The sequence below is a fragment of the Macaca thibetana genome, chromosome 14 (genome assembly GCF_024542745.1).
Source record: "Macaca thibetana thibetana isolate TM-01 chromosome 14, ASM2454274v1, whole genome shotgun sequence".
Lineage (NCBI taxonomy): Eukaryota > Metazoa > Chordata > Mammalia > Primates > Cercopithecidae > Macaca > Macaca thibetana.
In genome coordinates, this window is record NC_065591.1 from 103,478,324 (window position 1) to 103,501,629 (window position 23,306).

Genomic DNA, 23,306 nt, shown 5'->3' on the forward strand with positions numbered 1-23,306 from the left:
TAAAATCTGGCTTTAACAAAACTTAAGGGTTAGTGAGAAAGATACCAAACTGTATTTTTGAGTACTATATTTTCAACTTGCCTTTGTTTTAAACTTTGTGCGTCAGCATTACATGGTGTGTTTGGTTTCTCTAAGAGTAATGATTGGAAACCCATGCTAATCTCTTAACTGGTTAACTACACCTGTGGTTCAAGACTAACCACTTGAACCACCTGGAGACATCATTAAATGTAAATATTGAATCTGCAAACCCAACTCTGAAGTCATGTCTTTTTGCTGAATATGAATCTTTTAAAGGCCACAGAAGAAAACTTTGCTCAAGACTGCCTGTTTATCTGTTAGTCAGGGTCATTATCACTAAGTCCTTAGAACCAACAAGTTTTAGAAGCACTGTCAGTTTCTTTTGCTGTTGTTGAAAGAAACATTTATTAAATAGCTACATGGTCATAAGGTTTGATATCCATTCTGTCATTTGATTGTATTTCTGCAACTCTGAGTACTCCTGTTTTGGCACGTTACTGCTAGCTTTGTGAAATGTCAGGTCTTGTTTTCTGAAACTACCGTAGGTGGAGATCCAGGCTCTCCTGCCTGTGTTAGATCCCTGAATACTGCCCAAACTGGAGCCGTTTACCTTTGACTTTCCTGTGCGCCTCTTGGATTTGTTCTGTTCTGGCTTCTAGCAATCAGATACTTTCTACTTAGGATGTTGTTCTTTCAGCCTCACTGCTGGATGAGAAGCAATTTCAGAGCTGCCATTCCATACGTCTAACTTCTCTCCAGTCCTAAAACAAGTGCCCTCAGAATTTTTGTGCTAGAAATTATAGGGTAAGAGATGAGATAATAAAAATAATAAGCCAAAGAATATTTAAAGTCACATTTTTATATAAAACTGATAACCACGGAAGTATTAATTTGAATTAAAAAGCATCCTTAGAGAGACTGGGCGCGGTGGTTCACGCCTGTAATCCCAGCGTTTGGGAGGCCAAGGCAGGTGGATCACCTGAGGTCAGGAGTTCGAGACAAGCCTGGCCAACATGGTGGAACCCCATGTCTACTAAAAATACAAAAATTAGCCAGGCATGGTGGCGCATGCCTGTAATCCCAGCTACTCGGGAGGCTGAGGCAGGAGAATCACTTGAACCCACGAGATGGCGGTTGCAGTGAGCTGAGATCGCACCACTGCACTCCAGCCTGGGTGACAGAACGAGACTCCGTTTTAAAAAAAAAAAAAAAAAAGCACCCTTAAAGGTTATGTAATTATATTTAGAAACAGGCCTACAAGGACTAAGTGATGGTCCAGGAGCTGAGAACAGAGCCCAGTGTTTTTAACATTAGTCCGTGTTGTTCTGGAGCTATCATCTTTCTTGTATTGCTTCCTTGATTTAGGAGTTAGCCATAACTAACCCCTCTGTCTCTTTTATCTCCCTATATTTCTGTCCCCCTTTCCCAGTATTGAACATGGAGAGAGGAGGCAGTGGGTAAGTCTAGTGGGTGAACTGGCTTGGAAAAAGTGCTCAAGTGACTTCTTTCTGAGAGGAAACTTGAGACTAGTCTTTTCTACATCATTGTACTTATGTATAGTCTGCATGAATAGTTCCCAACGAAATGTTTTTCAAGGCCAATCAGGTTGGTCTTAATATCTAAAGATGTCATCCAGATGGATAAAAATAATGCATGTATAATAGTTAAGGAACACAAAATACCACAATCATAAATTGTGTAGTGAAAATGTTCAAAAGATGTCTTTGTACAATTATGAGTTTTATAGCTGAGTAAACTTGTTTCCAATATTGGAAATTGTATACCAGTCATATTTCTACTGTGATGAATTTTTTTTTTTTTTTTTTGAGACGGAATCTCATTCTGTCACCCAGGCTGGAATGCAGTGGTGCAGTCTCGGCTCACTGCAACCTCCACCTCCCAGGTTCAAGCAATTCTCCTGCCTCCGTCTCTCAAGTAGCTGTGATCACAGGCGCGTGCCACCTCACCCAGCTAGTTTTTGTATTTTTAGTAGAGATGGGTTTTCACCATGTTAGCCAGGCTGATTTTGAACTCCTGACCTCAGGTGATCCACACACCTCAGCCTCCCAAAGTGCTGGGACTACAGGTGTGAGCCACCACACCCGGCCTCTACTGTGATAATGTTACATAACAAACAGCCTCTAAAATTTAGTGGCTTACATCAACAGATATTCTCTGTCCATGAGTCATTTAGGGTGACTCCATTTCAGGGTATATAATTGGGTTCAGATCTACTCCTCCTGTCCCTCATTCTATATATGCTTTTCTCATGGTAGATGATAGAAACATAGGAGATGAAATCAAAGCACACACATTCTCCATGACCAAGACCAGAAGCAACAAGGCAGGGATATGCACCACCTCTTCTACTGGGAGGCATTGCAAAGTCATGTGACAAAGGGTATGGCTACATCTCTTACGGGCAGGGAGTGAAGAAATGGGAACAGTAATGTACTACAGCAGTATTTCAGCCCTATCAGTTCATCACTGAATTCACCGTCCTCTTTGATTTCTAAGTAGGTAAGCAGATAGTTCTGGTTTTTGCAGCTGGCCCTTCCCTTTCACTGTTTTCTTTCTTTTCTCTGACAAGTTGCTTCACGATGTCATTGTTACTTACTGTGTGGGACCTCAGTAAACACATCATAGTCAAGCCACTAGCTAATAAACTAGGACTTGACTTTTCATGAACTCGTTTTCCCAAGAACTTTGATTTACTAGTTAGCTAACTGTATTGAAAACGCTTCATTGAAAAATTGTTCTTGCTCAGCACAGCTTAATCTATATTCTTGGATTCCCAGTGCCAATTTTTTTCTTTCTTCCAATTTTTATATTAGGTTCAAGCGAGTACATGTGCAGGTTTGTTACATGGGTAAATTGTATGTTGCTGGGGTTTGATGTATGAATTATTTTGTCAGTCAGCTAGTAAGCATGTACCTGATAGGACATCTTTCAACCCTCACCCTCGTCCCACCCTCCACCCTCAAGTAGGCCCCGCTGTCTTTCTTCCCTTCTTTGTGTCCCTGTGTACTCAATGTTTAGCTCCTACTTAAAAGTGAGAACATGCAGTTTTTGGTTTTCTGTTTCTGCTTTAATTCACTTAATGGCTTCCAGCTGCATCCATGTTGCTGCAAAGGACAGTATTTCCTCTTTTTATGGCTGTGTAGTATTCCATCGTGTATGTGTATTATGCTGTCTTTATCTAGACCACCATTGACGGGCGTCTAGGTTGATTCCACGCTTCTGCTATTGTGATTAGTGTGTAATGAACATACTCATGCATATGTCTTTCTGGTAGAATGATTTACGTTCCTTTGAGTATATACCCAGTCATGGGATTGCTGCGCTGAACAGTAATTCTGTTTTACCTCCTTTGAGAAATCTCCAAACTGCTTCCCACCGCAGCTGAACTAGTTTTAATTCCCACCAGCAGTATATAAGCATTTCCATTTCTCCACAACCTTGCCAGCATCTCTTCTTTATGGACTTTCTAATAACAACCACTCTGACTGTTGTGAGAGGGGTCTCTCGTTGTGGTTTTGATTTGCATTTCTCTCAGGATTAGTGATGTTGAGCACATTTCCGAATGAACCATCCAGTTTGGCTTCATTGTTTTTTATTCTTTCATCTGAAGAACTCAAGGAAAGAAGTAAAAGACATATATTTGCCCTTTGATTTATGAATGAATGATGATGTCTTAGATCTCAAATATTTGCTAAAAATTTAGATATCTTTAGAGTACTTCTATACAGAAGCCAAAATGTTAAAATTCACAAATCTGCTTCCATCAGTATCTTATTCTCTAAGGTTGACATTTGAATCCTAATTCCTAAAAATTGAATGTTTTGGTAAATCATAGTCTGTTCTTTAGACTACATTTCTTTCCTTCTTAAGAAATAATTGCATATCAAAATCGCTATCTGGATGTATTTATCTGTGTAAAGAATGTGTTAGAAGTGTGACCAGATTGCATTTATAAATATTATTATAACACTACCATAAATTGAGTAGCACACAATATCAGTAGTTGAGCTTAGAGTGACTCATTTGTCAGTCCAGTGATAGTCATCACTTAGAAATAATTCACAACAGACTTTGAGGTCCTGGAGAGATGATTAAAAATAGGTGGGATGAAAGTACCTATTTGGGGAATTGTCTGGAATGTTCAGTACCATCCAGATGACATCATCATAATCTGGTAGTATTAAATGTGACTCTGGCACTTTCCCAGACTATTCAGTTATTTTTTTTTTTTAATTATTGCCTTAAAAAACAGCTCTGGGACAGTTAATGAAATGTTACTACATATATTGAAATCAGTAAGAAAACCCAGCTATTGTTCTAGAATTATATTGAGTTCTGATGTTTGAGACAGTATCTCATCTTGTCTATAAGCCAGTATTGCCTCATGACATCTATTCTATTTTTGTCTTGAAGTACTGATTAAAGTTGTTTTTTGTTTTTTGGTGTTTTTGAGATGAAGTCTTACTCTGCCACCCAGGCTGGAGTGCAATAGTGTGGTCTCAGCTCACTGTAGCCTCTGCCCCCCGAGTTCATGCGATTCTCCTACTTCTACCTCCTGAGTAGCTGAGATTATAGGCGTGTGCCACCATGTCCGGCTAATTTCTTCTTCTTCTTTTTTTTTTTTTTTTTTTTGGTATTTTTAGTAGAGACAGGGTTTCGCCAGGCTAGTCTCGATCTCCTGACCTCCTGACCTCAGGTGATCTGCCCGCCTTGGCCTCCCAAAGTGCTGGGATTACAGGCTTTGAGCTACCACGCCCAGCCTAAAGTTTTTATTACTTAATCTTCTTTTCTTATGTGTACTTTTTTCCACTGGGGACTGAACTTTATTTCCTTATGGTTCCCACATTAGCATTTAGGACCATTTTCATAGAGGTGCTTAAATTTTTTGTTTTAATTTTTGCTTAATGGTACTGTACAGTTCACAGTTTCATGTTATTTTTCAGTGCTTTTTAAAAATGTAAATTAGATCAGGTCTTTCATCTACTTAAAGCCCTTAAGTGGCTATCAATATTTTAAGATACGGACCCCCGTGTTAGGCCTAGAAGTCCTTGCTTAGTTTGACTTTCACTTCTTCAGTTTCATCGTACGCCTTCCCCCTTCCCTGATCTTTATGCGTTAGCCTCATTGGACTCCTTTCAGTTTTGTGAATGTGCTGCACTTTTTTTAGGGTGCTTTTTTCCCCGTTGAAATAGTACCTTCAAAAAGAAGCCTTTCATGATTGCCCTGTCTACAATGGCCTCACCTAGATACTTTCCAGTTGATCATCCCTGTACCTCTAGCATTTATTGCCCCCTGAAATTGTAATGTTTATTTGTCTGCTTATTCATTGTCTTTTTCTCCACTCAAATAGAAGTTTCATGAGGCCAAAGTGCCAAGCATCGTGAGAGACACAAATAAGTCACTCAAATATTTGTCAAATGGAGTTTATTCTTCAGACTCAAGTAGTGTAACTTTCTTTATTTGATTCCATGAGGGAGAAAGCACTGTGTTTTGAGATTGACCTGAAAAAAAGTCAGGACAGTTGAGGGCCCTGAGCCCTGTGCTACTGTGCTCATCACTCTTATGTAATTGATTTTATTCTCATTGACTGAGATATTTAGGGTGCTTTTTAAGAGCTATACATATATATGGAAACTGGCAAAAAAAATTATGGTTTTCTGTACATGTTTATCAGCCTTGATTTGCCCTATTAAATATTTCAAAATTAGAGTTATAAATTTCTTACTAATGTACATTTTATGTTGTAAGTACTAGGCTCTTATTTAATGCTGCAGACAGCATGATACTCTCATGTGACAGGATAAAGAAATTGCTATGTGTGGGCAGAAGCCAGTAGGATAGATGTGGAATAAAACCCCCTTTAAGGGTTCTTTGCCATCAAGTGACAGTTGATGTGCGGAGCAATTTAAGGTATGACTCTCCCACCAAAAACAAAACTTGGAGTTTTTTACTGAGAAATCAGAGTAATCCAAGGCCTGAATAACTTGCCCAACATGACACAGCAGTGAAGAATAGAGCCTCGGTTCGAATTTATTTCTACTACATTTTTAAATCTTCTTAAGTAGAAAGAAATCTGGAAGTGTATTTTACTTACATGTTTTATTAAAGATGTGGAAAATGTTTGAAGTCATCTGTTTGATATCTGTTACTGTCATCATATTTTATAATCTAGTAGCTTCTATGTGGGGATTATAAATAATTTTAGAAAAGTTTGACTATATTTGCTTTTAATTATTGCCAGAAACTTGGACATATAGTCTTGAAAGTCAATTGTAAATAACCTTGAAAACTTTTAACTATGTAACTAAAAATTCTCAGAAGACCATGGTTTGCTTCGGTGGTTGCACATAGCTTGAAGAACTGATTCAGAATCTAACAGATGCGAACAGCCTAATGTAGGGAAATTGCTGAAAGCACAATTAAATTGCCAGAGTATACCAGAAGCAACAATTTTCTTAATTTTTGTTGAACACACAATTTGAAATGATTATGTGCTTACAAAAACAAACAGAGAAAAGCAAAGTGTTTTACAATCTGTAGTTTTATATTCATAAATATGTCTCAAGGTTAAAAGTTTAATATTATAAATAGTATTATAACCTAATATTTAAAATTAAGGTAACCCATGTTATCCTAATTAATACAGAATCAGATACCTAATCCCTAATCCATTTTCTACTAGTGTTCACATGTCAGGTGGTACATATATCAGTGTGCTAAAAACAGTTCAGATTATTTCATCTAATGGGCCTTCCTTTCTTAGTAATATTCCAAGAGTGATTGGCAAGAACCAGCACAAGCTGAGCTGTCAAGCTTGAAGTCTTGATCTACCCATAAGAGGAGTATTTTGGCCTGGTATAGTGGCTTACACCTGTAATCCCAACACTTTGGGAGGCCGAGGCGGGCGGATCATAAGGTCAGGAGTTTGAGACCAACTGGCCAAAATGGTGAAACCCTGTCTCTACTAAAAATACGAAAATTAGCTGGGCATGGTGGCAGGCCCCTGTTATCCCAGCTAATCAGGAGGCTGAGGCAGGAGAATCATTTGAACCTGGGAGGCGGAGGTTGCAGTGAGCCAAGATCGCACCATTGCACTCCAGCCTGGGTGACAGGGTAAGACTCCATCTTAAAAAAAAAAAAAAAGGCGGGGGGGGTTTTCATAGTATCATTTTTGTACTGATTAGAAAAAAGAATTGTTAGAGGAAAAGATGAGTGTAGATTTAGATTTGAGGATTGAAAATAATAGCTCTTCAAAATATTTTGAAGAGAGCAGATGAGCCAGTTTTGATTACCTTATTAGAGCTTCGTCGTTCATAGTGGTCATATTCCTGAAAACACTGTTTCTCTTCAAATTTAGTAACTAGAATTGTGAAGTCTGCAGATTTGTGGGTTAGGAACCTCTTACCAGGATTTAACTGAGATTTTTAAAGAAAAAAAAAGATTCTTTAAGCATAAAATATTAAATTGGCATCAACCTTTCTACTTTACTCCCAAAATTATAAATTAAATCCTTTTAACATAACATTAAATATTTAATTTCAGAAATTATTAATTTTTTGTGCTATTATTCAGCTCCATCTTTGAGGAATGCTAGTAATTTCTGACTGAAGAACATGAGACTTAAAGATAGTCATGCAGAGATTCTCACACCCCTGAGACTTGAGGGAACTCAGCTGTCTGGGTTTTCTCCACTTCTTTAATAAGATGCTGGGAAGGCTGCCTCTTATCCCTGGGGGAAGAGAAGGGATACCACTAAGCAGCGACAACGATGATGATAGCAACTAACATTTATTGAGCATTTATTATGTGTCAGGCACTATGCTATGAAATGTACTTATCTATAAGTGCAGACTGAAATCATTGATTAATTATACTATATATAACTTTAATCTGTATAACTTGGAATCTGCTTGTTGGGGCATCAGCCTTCAGGGTTGATAGAAGATGACTCTTAAATTTTTGAGGTTGACTGACTGTAAGATGATAGTTATAGTGACTTAGAAGGAGGTAATGAAGTTTGTAAAAAGAAAGATGAGCAGGCCGGGCGCGGTGGCTCAAACCTGTAATCCCAGCACTTTGGGAGGCCGAGACGGGTGGATCATGAGGTCAGGAGATCGAGACCATCCTGGCTAACACGGTGAAACCCCGTCTCTACTAAAAAATACAAAAAACTAGCCGGGTGATGTGGCGGATGCCTGTAGTCCCAGCTACTTGGGAGGCTGAGGCAGGAGAATGGCATGAACCCAGGAGGCGGAGCTTGCAGTGAGCTGAGATCCGGCCACTGCACTCCAGCCTGGGTGACAGAGCGAGACTCCGTCTCAAAAAAAAAAATAAAATAAAAAATAAAATAAAAAAAGAAAGATGAGCTCTGTCTTGATAACATTGCAGTGGCAGAAAGAAAATCTGTATAAATATATAATTAGGTAACTGTTGAAATGTCAAATATCATTGGCAAATTTGGAGATTATTCTTATAAAAATTCTAAGGAATGAATGAAATCTCCCAGGGCAGAGTTTCTTAACCTGGTATTAAACCTAAGATTTTATAGACCTCCTTGAAATTATATACTAAACTGGGGACCAGACACGGTGGCTCACGCCTGTAATCCCAGCACTTTGGGAGGCCGAGGCGGGCAGATCATGAGGTCAGGAGATTGAGACCATCCTGGCTAACATGGTGAAACCCCGTCTCCACTAAAAATACAAAAAATTAGCTGGGCGTGGTGGCGGGTGCCTGTAGTCCCAGCTACGCGGGGGGCTGAGGCAGGAGAATGGTGTGAACCTGGGAGGCAGAGCTTGCAGTGAGCCGAGATCGCACCTCTGCACCCCAGCCTGGGTGACAGAGCAAGACTCTGTCTCAAAAAAAAAAAGAAAAGAAAAGAAAAGAAATTATATACTAAATTGTATATGTGCATGTGTATGTATGTATCATTTTTATTAGACTTTCAGTAGGGTCTGTGAGCAGAAGGCCCAAGGCCAGAGTGTTAAGATATCTTTTGACCTGAGTGATGAAAGGCACACTGAGAAAGGCACTAAATGAGAAGAGTGTGAAAAAGAACCAACATCATTCAGCTAAGAATAAAGCAGATCAAAAGTTAGCCACATGAAGGTGATAGTTTATATTTTTTAGAAATAATATTTCACTGTGTCGCCTAGGCTGGTCTCAGACTCCTTTGTAGTTATTTATTATGGTGCTTGAATCATGAAAGAAAGAGAAAAGAAAGCTGGGAAATAAACACATACATCTTAGTGGTCATCATTGGAAGTGGCTAGCGTGCCAACTCCTTACTTTGAAAATTGGTACTTAAAGAGGAAGAATTAAGCATTCATTCTTCCAACCTATTGAAGTTTTTTTCAGAATAATAACTCTAGTTGACAAGAAAAAATACTTCTCTACAGAAGAATTTCACCTAATAAATGTGGCAGGAATCAATTAAAAAATCACAATTTTGCAACCCCTAATGAAATCATTGATTCATGTAACAGCCACTAATGAATACTAAAACTGTTAATGCTGTGGTTCTCAAAGTCTGGCCCCTGTTCCTGCATCTTAAACATCACTTGGATACTTCTTTTAAAAATACAAAATCTCAGGCTCTTTCCAAAACCAGCTATGTCAGAAACCCTAAGGGTAAGTCCCAGTAAGCTGTGTGTTAACAAGCCCTCTGAGGGTTCTGACAATCACTGGAGTTTGAGAACCATGATATTAGGAGAAAGATTGATAAGAATCTTTATTTGAAGGATCAGGCTCTCACTCACAGTACTTACTGACCAATCTTAGCACTCCTAAAAGAAGAACCAGATGTTATATTCCTCTTAGTAGATGCACCTGTGATGTATTCTTGCCACTCCCAAAAGATATTAAGCCTGAATCTGTTTAGTCCTTTATAGAAACTATAGGAGACGGAAGAATAAGTTAAACAGTAATGTGAGGAAGCAGAGGACAAATCCAGAATGTAGGATGACCGACCCATTTTCTTCAAATCAGTGGCACAGGAAAAGGGGACGGTGAGAGTAAGGGCCCTGTTCCAGTGTAAAAGGGCTCCAGAAACAAAATAAACAAATATAAAATGTTCATCTTGGCTTGTATCCTGATTCAAACAAGCCAACTATGGAGATTTGAATTCAGACTGGGTAGTAGATGATAATAAGGAATTGTTAATTATGTTAGGTTTGATAATGATATTGCACTTATGTAAGAAAATGTCATTTTTTAAGAGATACATAGAAAAGTATTTAGGGTGAAACAAATTGATGGCAAAATATGCTTTATGTTACATGAGGAAAAAACGGATAAATGAAGCAAGTATGACAAAATGTTGATAACTCGAATTTGGTTGATTTATTATACTATTTAATATAATTTTATGTATGTACAAAACTTTCATAATAGAAAATTTTAAAAGATATCTGTAACATAATATATTTATTAGAACATTTCTACCTATGCTAACCTTCATCACAGTGTATTGTAATTGCCTGTTTACCTTGCCTGTGCTAGTATTTCTCAAACTATCAAACTGTCAGTATTGAGTTTAAATTAGCCAGTCTGTTGCAGACCATGATTTTTGTAAAATGGCAATAAAAAATATTGACCAGAAAAGCAAAACTGGAGGGGTTATACAAAATATTACCTTAAAAGTTTTCATTGTTAAAGTTAACAAACATAAAATTACATTTCACTTAGCAATCAGAACCAACATAAACATAGGGAACAGTTTCTAAAAACTGTATTATATTCATCAAAAATACACACATAAGCAGACATGAGAGCAATGTGGCTGTAACATCTGTCACCCCGTTGATCGCCAGCGTTGATTCAGCTGATCTGGCTGGCTAGACCGGTGTTCCCCTTCCTCCCTCACCCCTCCACGTGCGTCCCTCCCAAAGCTGCAGGCTTGGTCGAAGAGGACAAACATCCCCAATAGAGGAGGACCGGTCTTTGGTCAAGGGTATGTGAGTAGCTGCACTGCCCTGCCAGAACCTCCAAACAAGCTCTCAAGAATACACACATAAACAATTAGTATAGACAGTTGCTATTAAATTCATAAGTTTGTTCTATAATCATAAGGTTTATTTTTTTATTTTTTTATTTTTTTGAGACAGAATCTTGATCTGTTGCCCAGTCTAGAATGTAGTGGCTCAATCTTAGCTCACTGCAGCCTCCCGGATTCAAGTGATTCTCCTGCCTCAGCCTCCCGAGTAGCTGGGATTACAGGTGTCTGCCACCATGCCTGACTAATTTTTGTATATTTAGTAGAGACAGAGTTTCGCCATGTTGGTCAGGCTGGTTTCGAACTCCTGACCTCAGGTGATCTGCCCACCTCAGCCTCCCAAAGTCCTGGGATTACAGGTGTGAGCCACCGTGCCAGGCCATAAATAGGTTTTTAATGTGAAACATGAGTGTGCTTTTTGTATGTTAACTTCAAGACCGTGTACATTAACTTGAGCTTGGATTATGTTCCTCGAAGGGGGTGATACATGCCTAAACAAATTTTATTTGCAGCCACAGGTTTCTGGCTCACTTACTTCTATTACGGATTTCTCAGCACATGTTACAGTTTTCAGGGATACCTACACTGCAGAAATGATAAAGCATGGGGAAGATAATAGATACCCTGGAATGCCTGCCGAGATTTTTACCTGAAGAGTGAAAGTGCCACTTCTCTAAATAGTTTGTCTCTGGAATTTAGATCATTTTTCTCACACTGTGTGTTATACATTTACTGATATGTGATGATTCTGGCTTTACATGGTAACTTTAGATTCAGATATACCATGCCTTTGTTTTTCAGACACTGCCCTTCCTGATACCACGTTTCAAAGTTTTTCTTTCCCCTTGCCTGTGGTTCTCCCAATTTGGACTGATAGCTTCAAAAAACAATAACTACAGATTCCATTGTGCTTCCGGGGACTCATATTGTGATCAGTAGTTTGGGGTTTCTTTCTGTATATGTAAACTTGCACTTTTTCACATTAAATCTGTCAGATTTCTCTGTGTTGCCAAAATCTCAAAAATCTTTCCCACTAACCTCCATTGACTCAGCATTTTCATCAGGGAAAAAAAAAAGTTTTCTATCTGTACAAGTCAATCATTTGTCCATGAAAAAATGGTCTCATTTAGAGGTACAGCTTAAATAGCATTTTGTGTGGAATCTTAGGAAAGATATTATTAACTACTCAAAAGTTATTTCTTACAGAAAGCATATTGCATTCCCCTCCGTAGGTTATATTTGCCCAAAGGTCCATATTTATAAGGGACTTCCCAGCTCATCCAGTGTAGAAGTGAGCCTCTGGTTTGCTCTTATGCAGAGAAGGCACATTGTCTACTTGCCAGTTCTTAAACATAATCTGTCTCAGTTGGCAGTTTGGACATTTTGACTAAAAATTATGCATGCTTGTTCTTAAGTGATCTGTTCTCCTTTAGAATTATGGATAGCTACTATGCAGGTTCTGCAAAGGCAAGGGGAAGATGTAATGAGCTGACCTTCTCAGTTTCTGATGCTAACCCATAAAAAAGAATAGATAAAATGTCCACTTAAATTTAAAGCCTGTAATATTTAGAATATGGCTAATCAGCTAAGTACTCAGAATTATACAGAGGATGCATTGTGCTTAGTGCTAAGCATTGCAGAGTACAAAAGAGAATAAAACGGTTCCTGTCTTCAGGAGGCTTAAATGACATTGTCTTTAATACTTCAAAACAAAACACTATGTGTTAAAGCAGTAGTCCCCAACCTTTTAAATGGCACCAGGGACCAAGTAAGTGGAGGACAATTTTTCCACAGACCCAGGATGGGGAGGATGATTTGGGGATGAAACTGCTCTACCTCAGATCATCAGGCATTAGATTCTCAAAAGGAGGGCGCAACCTAGATCCCTCACATTTGCAGTTCACAATAGGGTTCGCATTCCTATGGCGGGGACCGCGTTCCTAACAGGCCATGGACCAGTGCTGGTCCGTGACTCAGGGGTTAAGGACCCCTCTTTTAAAGTTAGGGCTGTGTGTGTACACATGTGTGTGTACCTTGGGATATTTATTATACGTATGTGGATTATTACATACAGTGTGAGGCCGTGTATGATAAATGACAAGGTGTTGAGAGAACAGGTTATTTCTGTTTGAAGTGATCAGGGACTATTTAAGGGCAAGGTGTCATTTAATTAGAGTTTTGAAAGGATGGTTAGGGTCTGGTGTGATGGCTCACACCTATAATCCCAGCACTTTGGGAGGCTAAGGCAGGAGGATTGCTTGAGTCCAGGAGTTTGAGACCAGCCTGACCAAGGTAGAGAGTGAGACCCCATCTCTACAAAAAATAAGATATTAATAATTAACCAGATGTGCATGCATCTGTAGTCCCAGCTACTCGGGAGGCTGAGGTAGAAGGATTAATTGAGTCCAGGAGGTTGAGGTTGAGGTGAGCTATAATTGCACACCATACTCCACCCTGGGCAATAACAGAATGAGACCCTGACTAAAAAATAAATAAACAAATAAAAGGATGGTTAGGATTTCAACAGGAGTCTAGTAAAGATGCTTAATATAATAAAAAATTAAGTCAAATATTACAGCCCCAGATTGACTGTTCAGTCACCAGTTGTACAAATGCAGCCAGATTACTTACTCCCTCTGATTTGTCAGCTTTCTCATCTATGAAATGGAAATTGAGTAATAGTTATCATAGGTTTTAGAAAGATGAAATGAGACACTGTGATATGAACATGCTTTGTAAAGTATAAAGTATTGTGTAAATGTTAGTAAATTTTATAGCAAGTAGGCCAGGCATGGTGGCTCACATCTATAATCTCAGCACTTTGGGAGGCCAAGGTGGGCAGATTACCCAAGGTCAGAAGTTCAAAACCAGCCTGGGCAACATGGTGAAACCCCATCTCTACTACAAATATAAAAATTAGCCAGGCATGGTGGCGTGCACCTGTAGTCCCAGTTACTCGGGAGACTGAGGCATGAGAATTGCTTCAACCTGGGAAACAGAGGTTGCAGTGAGCCAAGATTGCACCACTGTCACTCCAGCTAGGTGACAGACAAGACTCTATCTCGAAAAACTAAAGAAAAAAATATATAGTAAATATTGAGAAGGACATGAGCCAAAGGCAGGGAATTTAAAAACCTGTAAACTAGTAAACACTAGAGCAGAAAACATGTGCAGGTGACTGGGAATACTGAGTCACTAATACAGTTCCCTAGTTAGGACAATTATGTTAAATTTAAAAGTCTTTCAAGATTTGTGTTGATCAAAAGATAATTTCAGAGGACTTTCAGATCTTTGGGTGAAGTGTTAACGAGTGGTAATGTTTAGTTTTATTGAATTGATGTACATAGTTACGTAGAATTAATTTTCAGGTAAGCTGCTTTAATAAAGATTATAACATTGCATAAAGATAGTGTATCTTGCAAAATGTATTTGTCTTATAGTTTAGAGAATATGGTTGTCATGACAGTGTTTGGTTTAGAGCACAAGTCTGCATGTTCTTGGGTAGATGAGAATTCCTTCCAACAGCTCAGGGCGTGAATTATTTAAGCTACTTCCAGGTATCACCATATCTCATGTTACAAGTGGTTTGTATAATAATTGCATGAAAACAGTGTTTCAGAAAAGATGTCTTCTGTGTGACGAGATGTCAGATACTTCATTTATTTCCTCTGTTTTACATAACTTTCAGTTTTTTAAAGTGTGAAATAATAAGCTTTTCAACAAATAGAATACCTAGACTTTAAAAAAATTATGTTGAATTGTACTGTGAATATTATGCTGCTTGCTGCTGACTGGTCTTGGGCTGTCACCATTTGTTTGGACTGCAGTGAAATATGATTAGAAATACTTCTCCGGGCCAGGCACAGTGGCTCACACCTGTAGTCTCAGCACTTTGGGAGGCCGAAGCAGGAGGATCATGAGGTCGGGAGTTCGAGACCAGCCTGGCCAACATGGTGAAACCCCATCTATACTAAAAATACAAAAATTAGCTGGGCGTGGTGGCAGGTGCCTGTAATCCCAGCTACTCGGGAGGCTGAAGCAGAAGAATCATTTGAACCTGGGAGGAGGAGGTTGCAGTGAGCTCAGATCGCGCCACTGCACTCCAGCCTGGGAAACAGAGTGAGACTCTATAAAAGAAATACTTCTTCAAAGACAAGAAACTTGGAAAACACCATATTACTTTATCACTAATTACTGTTTTTTAAAAAAAAAAAAAAAACTTTTTTGTTTGTTTTTTGAGACAGTCTCGCTCTTTCACCCAGGCTGGAGTGCAGTGGTGCGATCTCAGCTGACTGCAAGCTCCGCCTCCTGGGTTCACGCCATTCTTCTGCCTCAGCCTCCCGCGTAGCTGGGACTACAGGTGCCCGCCACCACGCCGGGCTAATTTTTTGTATTTTTAGTAGAGTAGGTTTCACCGTGTTAGCCAGGATGGTCTCGATCTCTTGACCTTGTGATCTGCCCGCCTCGGCCACCCAAAGTGCTGGGATTACAGACGTGAGCCACTGCACCCAGCCAAAAAAAAAAAAAAAAGTTTTGAGGAAAAAAATTTCCTGACTACTAATAGTGGAGTTATTTTATTTTGGTGACTAATTCTTAATCCTCTTTTCATTTACAGACTATCTTGCTAATCATGGCCGGTTAAATGAGTCTGAAGCCAGGCGAAAATTCTGGCAAATCCTATCTGCTGTTGATTATTGTCATGGTCGGAAGATTGTGCACCGTGACCTCAAAGCTGAAAATCTCCTGCTGGATAACAACATGAATATCAAAATAGCAGGTAACTGGAACACAACTGGCTCTAACATGATCCGACGTGAGCCACTGCACTCAGTGTGTGGAAACAGACCTGCAGGCACAGATTCAGCAGCGTTTCTACCTGGTGACATCAGGCTTTCTCAAAGTCCATTTTATTCATTTCCTTAGTTCTATGTGTAATTAAAAGTAAGGGAATGAGCTCATTATTAATATACACAGGTCAGAGCTACATCTGGCGTCTGATGTGTCCAGATTCCGTTGGCAGGGGCCTCTGCTGGAAGAGGCACATTCGTCTGAATGTCAGAGTGATTAGAGAGAGGACGGGGCTGGAGGAGCAATGCTGGTTGCTGGTACTCTGGCCTGCTCTCCTAATTATGACTGATGGCTACAGCCAGAAGCAGAGAAAAGGCAAAGGAAGTGGTGGAAGTAGAATGAGAAATACTTGAGACAGAAAAACACCTTGCCTTGCTCTGATACAACAGGGGTTTGGTTTATAACATGAAAACTAAGTTGGGTAGAGATTAGTTTGCCTGTTTTTCTCTTTGCCTTTTCACAATTATAAAATGTTTTCTTTTATAATCTCATTTTCTATATTTACATAGTCAAAACTCTAATTCACTCAATAAATATGTATCAGGTACTGTGCTATGTTAAGTACAATATGATATGTGGAAATCATTTCACAACATACCCATATATCAAAATAACATGTTGTACACCTTGAATATATACAATTTTTGTCAATTACACTTTAATAAAACTGAAAAAATACAGTATGATAGTTGCAATTTTAAAAGTATATACAAACTGCTGTAGGAGTATAGGTGAGGGAACAGCAGGCTACCTGTAGAGTCAAGGAAGCTTCACAGAGAAGGAATTATTTGAACTTAGACTTGAGAGAGAAGTTAGAGAAGCATGTCAGGAAGATAAACAGAAGCAGAATGTTGCAGGCAGGCAGACAGAGATTGGAATGGTGGGGAACTGTAAATTCAAAATTGGTAACATGTAAAATCTGTAGGCATGCGGGATTGATACAGGGGGAGCAGATAGGTAAAGACCAGAATATGAAACATCTTGAATGCCATGTCAAAGATTTCAGAGTTTATTCTGTAGGTAATGGGGAATCTAGCCTACTGAAAATTATAGGGCATGGATGGGGGTAAAGTGGAATTGGGATAACATGATTAGATTTGCATGTCAGAAATATGTCTCTGGCAGCAGAGTTAAGATAGGTGGGAGATGGCCGGGCGTGGTGGCTCACGCCTGTAATCCCAGCAGTTTGGGAGGCTGCGGCGGGTGGATCACGAGGTCAGGAGATCAAGACCATCCTGGCTAGTACAGTGAAACCCTGTCTCTACTAAAAATACAAAAAAATTAGCCAGGTATGGTGGTGGGTGCCTGTAGTCCCAGCTACTCAGGAGGCTGAGGCAGGAGAATGGCGTGAACCCAGGAGGCAGAGCTTGCAGTGAGCCGAAATCGCGCCACTGCACCCCAGCCTGGACGACAGTGTGAGACTCCGTCTCAAAAAAAAAAAAAAAAAAAAAAGATAGGTGAGAGATGTGGGTGAGGTGGAAGATAGGAAGACTAATAAGGAATCTAGTGCAATAGTCCATTTAAGAAAACATGAGTCTGAACTACAGCAGCAGCAGTAGAGGTTGGTAGAGGTTGAAGGTATGTAAGGGAGATTTTGTTTGACTTGGGTTTTGAAGAAGAGAAAACACGGGTTAAAAGCTTAGCAAAGTTGCACATGGTGGTGTTCTGTCCTAAGATTGTTAAAGAAGAGCAGGGAAACATCCAGATGACAGGGGCTGACCAAGAAATTATTAATTGACCTGTTAGGTTGGATACTCATTGAACTCAGTAAGTTTAGGGACAAAGTAGCTTCCTCGGTTTGCTGTATTATGATATAAAATATAAGGTAAAACCCTCATGTTTGTACATCAAACTGATTTGTTTCTGTGCCGTTTCCCATTAGTTTTTGTCTTAGGCAATTAGGGGAAGGCAAATAATTTTTATTCATTTTAAATGTCAATATTGCATATGTTACAGGATATGTAATGGATTTTCCATTCTGTAGTCTTGTGATTTTTTTTCTAATGGGATTACCTGAATAAGACAAAGTGTTTTTAAGTTAATTTGTTATATTCATTTGTGTGTGTGTGTATGTATATACATATATAACACATGTATATACATATATATAAAGATTTGTATCGATTTGTCATTTTTGTTGTGAAAATGTGATGCACGAAATTAGAATGCTTTCATAGTTTATGTGTGTTCACTTCCATTTGTTTTTTCCCCTTCCTCTGCTTTTGGATCTTCCATTTGGTGTCATTTATTTCACTCTTGTTTGCCAACCTTCTGTAATGAACTTCACTGGGATATTTTGGTTAATGCTCCCTGAAAGCACCGGCTGCCCTAAAATTGTCTTTTTCAGAGAAAGTCTTTCTTTTTTTTTTTTTTAAGTCCTTTGCTCTGTAGAAAGAAGGGGGAAACTCCTGCTTCACCTTTACATTCCCTTATTATCAAAACAAAATATTTGCCAAAACAATAGCTCAAAGGAGTTCTAGGAGTTTTTTGTTTTGTTTTTCCAAGGGAACCTTTTTTTTTTTTTTACTTTAAGTTCTGAGATACATGTGCTGAACGTGCAGATTTGTTACACAGGTATACTTGTGCCATGGTGATCTGCTGCACCTATCAACCCGTCATCTAGGTTTTAAGCCCTGCATATATTAAGTATTTATCCTAAGGCTCTCCCTCCCCTCCCTCCCCGCCTCCCCTCAACCCCCAACAGGCCCCTGTGTGTGATGTTCCCCTCCCTGTGTATATGTGTTCTCATTGTTCAGCTCTCACTTATGAATGAGAACATGTGGTGTTTGGTTTTCTGTTCCGTTAGTTTGCTGAGGATGATGGTTTCCAGCTTCATCCATGTCCCTGAAAAGACATGAACTCATTCTTTTTTATGGCTGCATAGTATTCCATGGTGTATATGTGCCACATTTTCTTTATCCAGTCTATCATTGACAGGCATTTGGGTTGGTTCCAAGTCTTTGCTATTGTAAATAGTGCTACAAGAAACGTAAGTGTGCATGTGTTCTAGGAGTTTTTTTAGACAGAGAAAGGTTATAGGTATGTAAATCATGTGCTGTAGGAATTACAAGGTGCTGTCACTAACATCTCAAAAGAAAATGTCAAAGTAAGACACCAAAGAAACTTGCAAACAAAAAACACAGAATATTGCTTTGACATTATAACCAAGTTTTGCCTGGCTATAGTATGTCTAGTATAATTCTGGCATAAAATATAGGTGGGTCAAATCAGTGCTTCTGCTGTCATTGTGTGATATCTTAGGTTTTTGTTTTGTCTTTTTAGTTTTTATTTTCATTTTTTAGTATCTAATCTTCAAGTCCTTCCAATTTTATAGAAGTCAGGTAAAAATTCAGATTGGTGAAGTTGTTCTCTCTGGTGAAGACAGTGTGATGACTTACATTTAATTGAGCCCTCACTGTTTTCAGGTATTCAGCTAGATTCTTTCTTCATCTTCACAGCAACCTTGGGAGCCACTTAGCTATTGCCAGTTACTAGATGAGAAAGCTGAGATGCAAAGAGATTAAACAATTGGCCAAGGTGACACAGATAATAAGTAGTAGACCTGGAATTCAAACCTAGGTCTGTCTGACCACAGTATCTGTCCTTCTCCCACTACACCATGTTGTCATTTCCAAGCATTCTGCCACTGCTTCCTGAAGGGGTACTCACTAATTGAATTTTGGGGTCCATCATTCTATGGTTGTATATTTAGTGTCCCTGCTTCCATTCCTTACAAGCAGACATACATACACACACACGCGCGCAGTATAACCAAGCACTCAAATTTTCTTGCCCACACTTAATTCTCTGTCGTCTCCACTATCCTCAAAAATTTTAGTAAATGTTTCTTAAGCTTCTGTTCTGCTCTTGGAGTAAGTCCTGGAGGTTCATACATTTCAAGACAAAAAACAGCAGCAGTGACAAAAAGCTTAACTCTGCTCTTACCTCAAGGAGTTAATCAAATAAGAACCAGACCTTTAAGTTAATATAACACAAAAAGATCATTGTTTTCAGGGCCATGAGGCTAGGAGAAAGACTAACTCTGTCTGGAAGAATCAGGGAAATTATTAGCTAACACTTGATTAACAAGAAGGTATTTGTGGTGGGATTGGGATGGGGGAGACAGAGAAAGAGGGAGAGGCATGAGCAGTGGCTCATGCCTGTAATCCTAGCACTTTGGGAGGCCAAGGCGGGCAGATTGCCGGAGCTCAGGAGTTCAAGACCAGCCTGGGCAACATGGTGAAACCCCGTCTCTACTAAAATACAAAAAATTAGCCGGGCGTGGCAGCGTGCACCTGTAGTCCCAGCTACTCAGGAGGCTAAGGCTGGAGAATTGCTTGAACCTGGGAGGCTGAATTGCAGTGAGCTGAGATCCCACCACTGCACTGCACTCCAGCCTAGGCAACAGAGCGAGAGTCAGTCTCAAAAAAAAAAGGAGAGAAGAAGAGAGAGAGAGAGAGATTGAGGCTGGGGTAGCTTCCTCAAGCAGGTGGATCCGCACATGCAAAGGCTGAGAGGACAGAGCAAATTGGAGTGGTAAGGAAACTGCAGGTGTTAGCCAGTGAGAATGATAGGAAAAGAGCCAGGAGAGGTAGGCATGGGCCAGATCATTCCACATGCCATAAAGTGTTTAGATGGATTCCAGTGTCTTTAAATAATTTCTCTAGGATATTTATTTTTATCTGTAGATTTTATAACTTCTTGATGGCCCTGATTTTCTTTAAGAATCATCTTCTTGTCTCTGAGAACTCTTAAATCGTAATGGAATCTAACACGTTGGAAAAATAGGGCTCCATGGGAAGAAATTACAAGAACCCTTACAAAGTTATTCCCTCAAATTATACTTTTTTTTGTTTTTTGTTTTGGTTTTGGTTTTGGTTTTTTTTTTTTTTTTTTTTTTTTTTTGGCTTATGAAAACCTCTTTAATTGCAAAATAAGCTGAATAAATGAACTGTTTTAGTCATCCTGTATATTGAAATTGAAGAGAAGCACAAGCCAAAACTAAGTTTAAATTAAAATATTTTTGTGTTTATAAAACAAAATGGAATAGAAGTATCAAACATGGTTCATTTTAATAAATAACAGAAACATGGCTTTGAGATCAGTTTCTAGGTTATGTTCTCCCCGTGAGTAAAAACTTGAGACAGGCCAGGCACGGTGGCTCACTCCTGTAATCCCAGAATTTTGGGAGGCCAAGGTGGACGGATCACGAGGTCAGGAGTTCGAGACCATCCTGGCCAACATGGGGAAACCCCATCTCTACTAAAACTACAAAAATTAGCTGGGCATGGTGGCACATGCCTGTAATCCCAGCTACTCGGGAGGCTGAGGCAGGAGAATTGCTTGAACCAGGGAGTCGGGGGTTTCAGTGAACCGAGATCGCACCACTGCACTCCAGCCTGGTGACAGAGCAAGACTCCGTCTCAAACAAAAAAATAAAACAAAACTTGAGACACTAATGAGCCATGGATCCACCCACACCAGTGTGTACTCATTACTTCAACCATGAGACCTCCAACCTTTGTAAAAAGTGAGTGTGAGGACATTCACAGTAAGAGGCTTAATGGAAAGCAATATTGGCTTTCAGTAGTTTTAGTAATTGCAGTACTATTTCCACCTAGCTATCGTGGCTCTGGCTATTTAGGCATTAAGTTGAGAATAAATAGATGAAGAATATTTAGTTTTATTCTCCAACTTTCCCAATCTAAAATGTTTATAATAAATACTTAAATTAGGATAAAAATCTATGAATTAATCACACGTTAAACAGGGCTTCATGTAGAGTACCGAGTTGAGTAACAGTGCTGGTGCAAATTCTGGCTGTGCCACTTAGTAGCTATGACCTTGGGCCGATTATTTACACTCTCTAGGCCTGGGTTTCCATATCTATTAAATACAAATCTGTTTTTCAGGAACAGATTGTAGAGATCGGTGATAATATTGGAGACAGGGAGGCGATGTAGGGTAATAGGTCAGAGTATGGGCTGTAAAGTGAGGATACCTGGGTTTGATTCCCGCCTCTGCCACTTACTAGCTTTGTGACCTTGACCACGTCTCCTGACTTCACTCTTCTCAGTTTCCTTATCTGTAAAGGGAGAATGATGAAAGTTCATATCTCATAGTGATTATTACTTGAGTTAATGTTTGTAGGGTACTTAGAACGGTGCCCGGCACATAGTGCTAGTTAACTGTTTGTTAAATAAATTGTTAGATAAAGCTCCTGGCACCATGTAAACACTCAATACAAGGTAGCTATTATTTGTATTCAATGTATAATTGATTCCATGTGAAAACAAAGCCTTAAAATTTTAATAGCCATATAACCCTCTCAGCATGTTTTTTTAATTAACTAAGGCTTTAAAGCCTTATTAATACAAACCTTTTAGGACCAAGGAAAGTTTTTCACATATTCTCAATTGTCTCTGGTTGATGCAACTTAATTTTTTGCTGAGAGAGACCTTAAATGTAATTAGTATTGTGTAATTAGCCTGATTAGTCTGACCTGTGCATCACGAGTCACTTGCCTTGAGCTCAAGAGGAATGCTTCCTTTCTGATTTGAAGCATTGGCCCATCATTGCTTCTAACAACCTTCCTACTTACTAGATGACCTTGAGTCAGGGTTTCTGTATATATGATTTCAGATTTGTCCCCTAGAACTGAAAAAGGGTAGGAGAGGCAAAGATAGGAAAAATATATTTTTTTTAAGTATTTTATTTTTATTGGAAAAATATTTATTGCAAGTCTTCCATTTGTTCTCCTCCTGCCACTAGCGTTATGTAAAAAGTAAAAAGAGCTTTACATCAAAAAGCACAATGAAACTTTGTATCCTTAAGTCCTACTTAGCATTCCATAGTAAGCTGGGAATATGGAAGATGGCTCAAAGGGTTCGGTTTGGTTTGATATTTTTTTCCCTCTTCATTTCCCTTCCCCTTACTTCATTTAAGCTAAGGAAGATTATTTATTTGCTTCTTAGCTCATTGAACTCTCTGACTGGACAAATAGATGTCTTACATTGGTCAGCAGGATCACATTTCATCTCAACTGTGATGATTGTTCCCTTCCCTCCTGTCAGATGGGAGAGTGACTGATGTTTGGAAATGAACTGTGCAACTGACCTTTTCTTGCTGGTGGGCAACAAAGTATGCATTGACGTCAGTGTTGGCTGATCCACATTCAGTTTGTGCAATGGGTCAGCTTCATCTCTATCACTCTCCACCTTTCATTTGTCAGCTTTCATTTCCTCATAATTGTCTTCTTCACTCCTATTATAATTACAAAGGATGTGTAACTCTTCATCAAGCCTGGCTAGCTGAATTCTACTGGTAATTTTAGAAACAAGGATAAATTTAACCCTAAAGCCATCTGCTGCTCTGTAGGAGGATTTTTTAAATTATAAATTAGACATTATAACACACTGCTGGA

At 39.1% G+C, this 23,306-nt stretch overlaps 1 protein-coding gene across 3 annotated transcripts in view; it reads left to right on the forward strand.

Annotated features, from left to right (window-relative positions):
* SIK2 (salt inducible kinase 2) overlaps positions 1-23,306 on the forward strand; it is a 130,578-nt gene that overhangs the window by 70,431 nt on the left and 36,841 nt on the right. For all 3 annotated transcript variants that reach the window (XR_007719298.1, XM_050757682.1, XM_050757681.1), the window contains one exon: positions 15,651-15,812. Coding sequence is in view for 2 of the 3 variants with exons in the window: in XM_050757682.1 (XP_050613639.1) it covers positions 15,651-15,812 (162 nt within the window). In the remaining variant the exon portion in view is untranslated. The remainder of the gene's footprint in view (positions 1-15,650; positions 15,813-23,306) is intronic.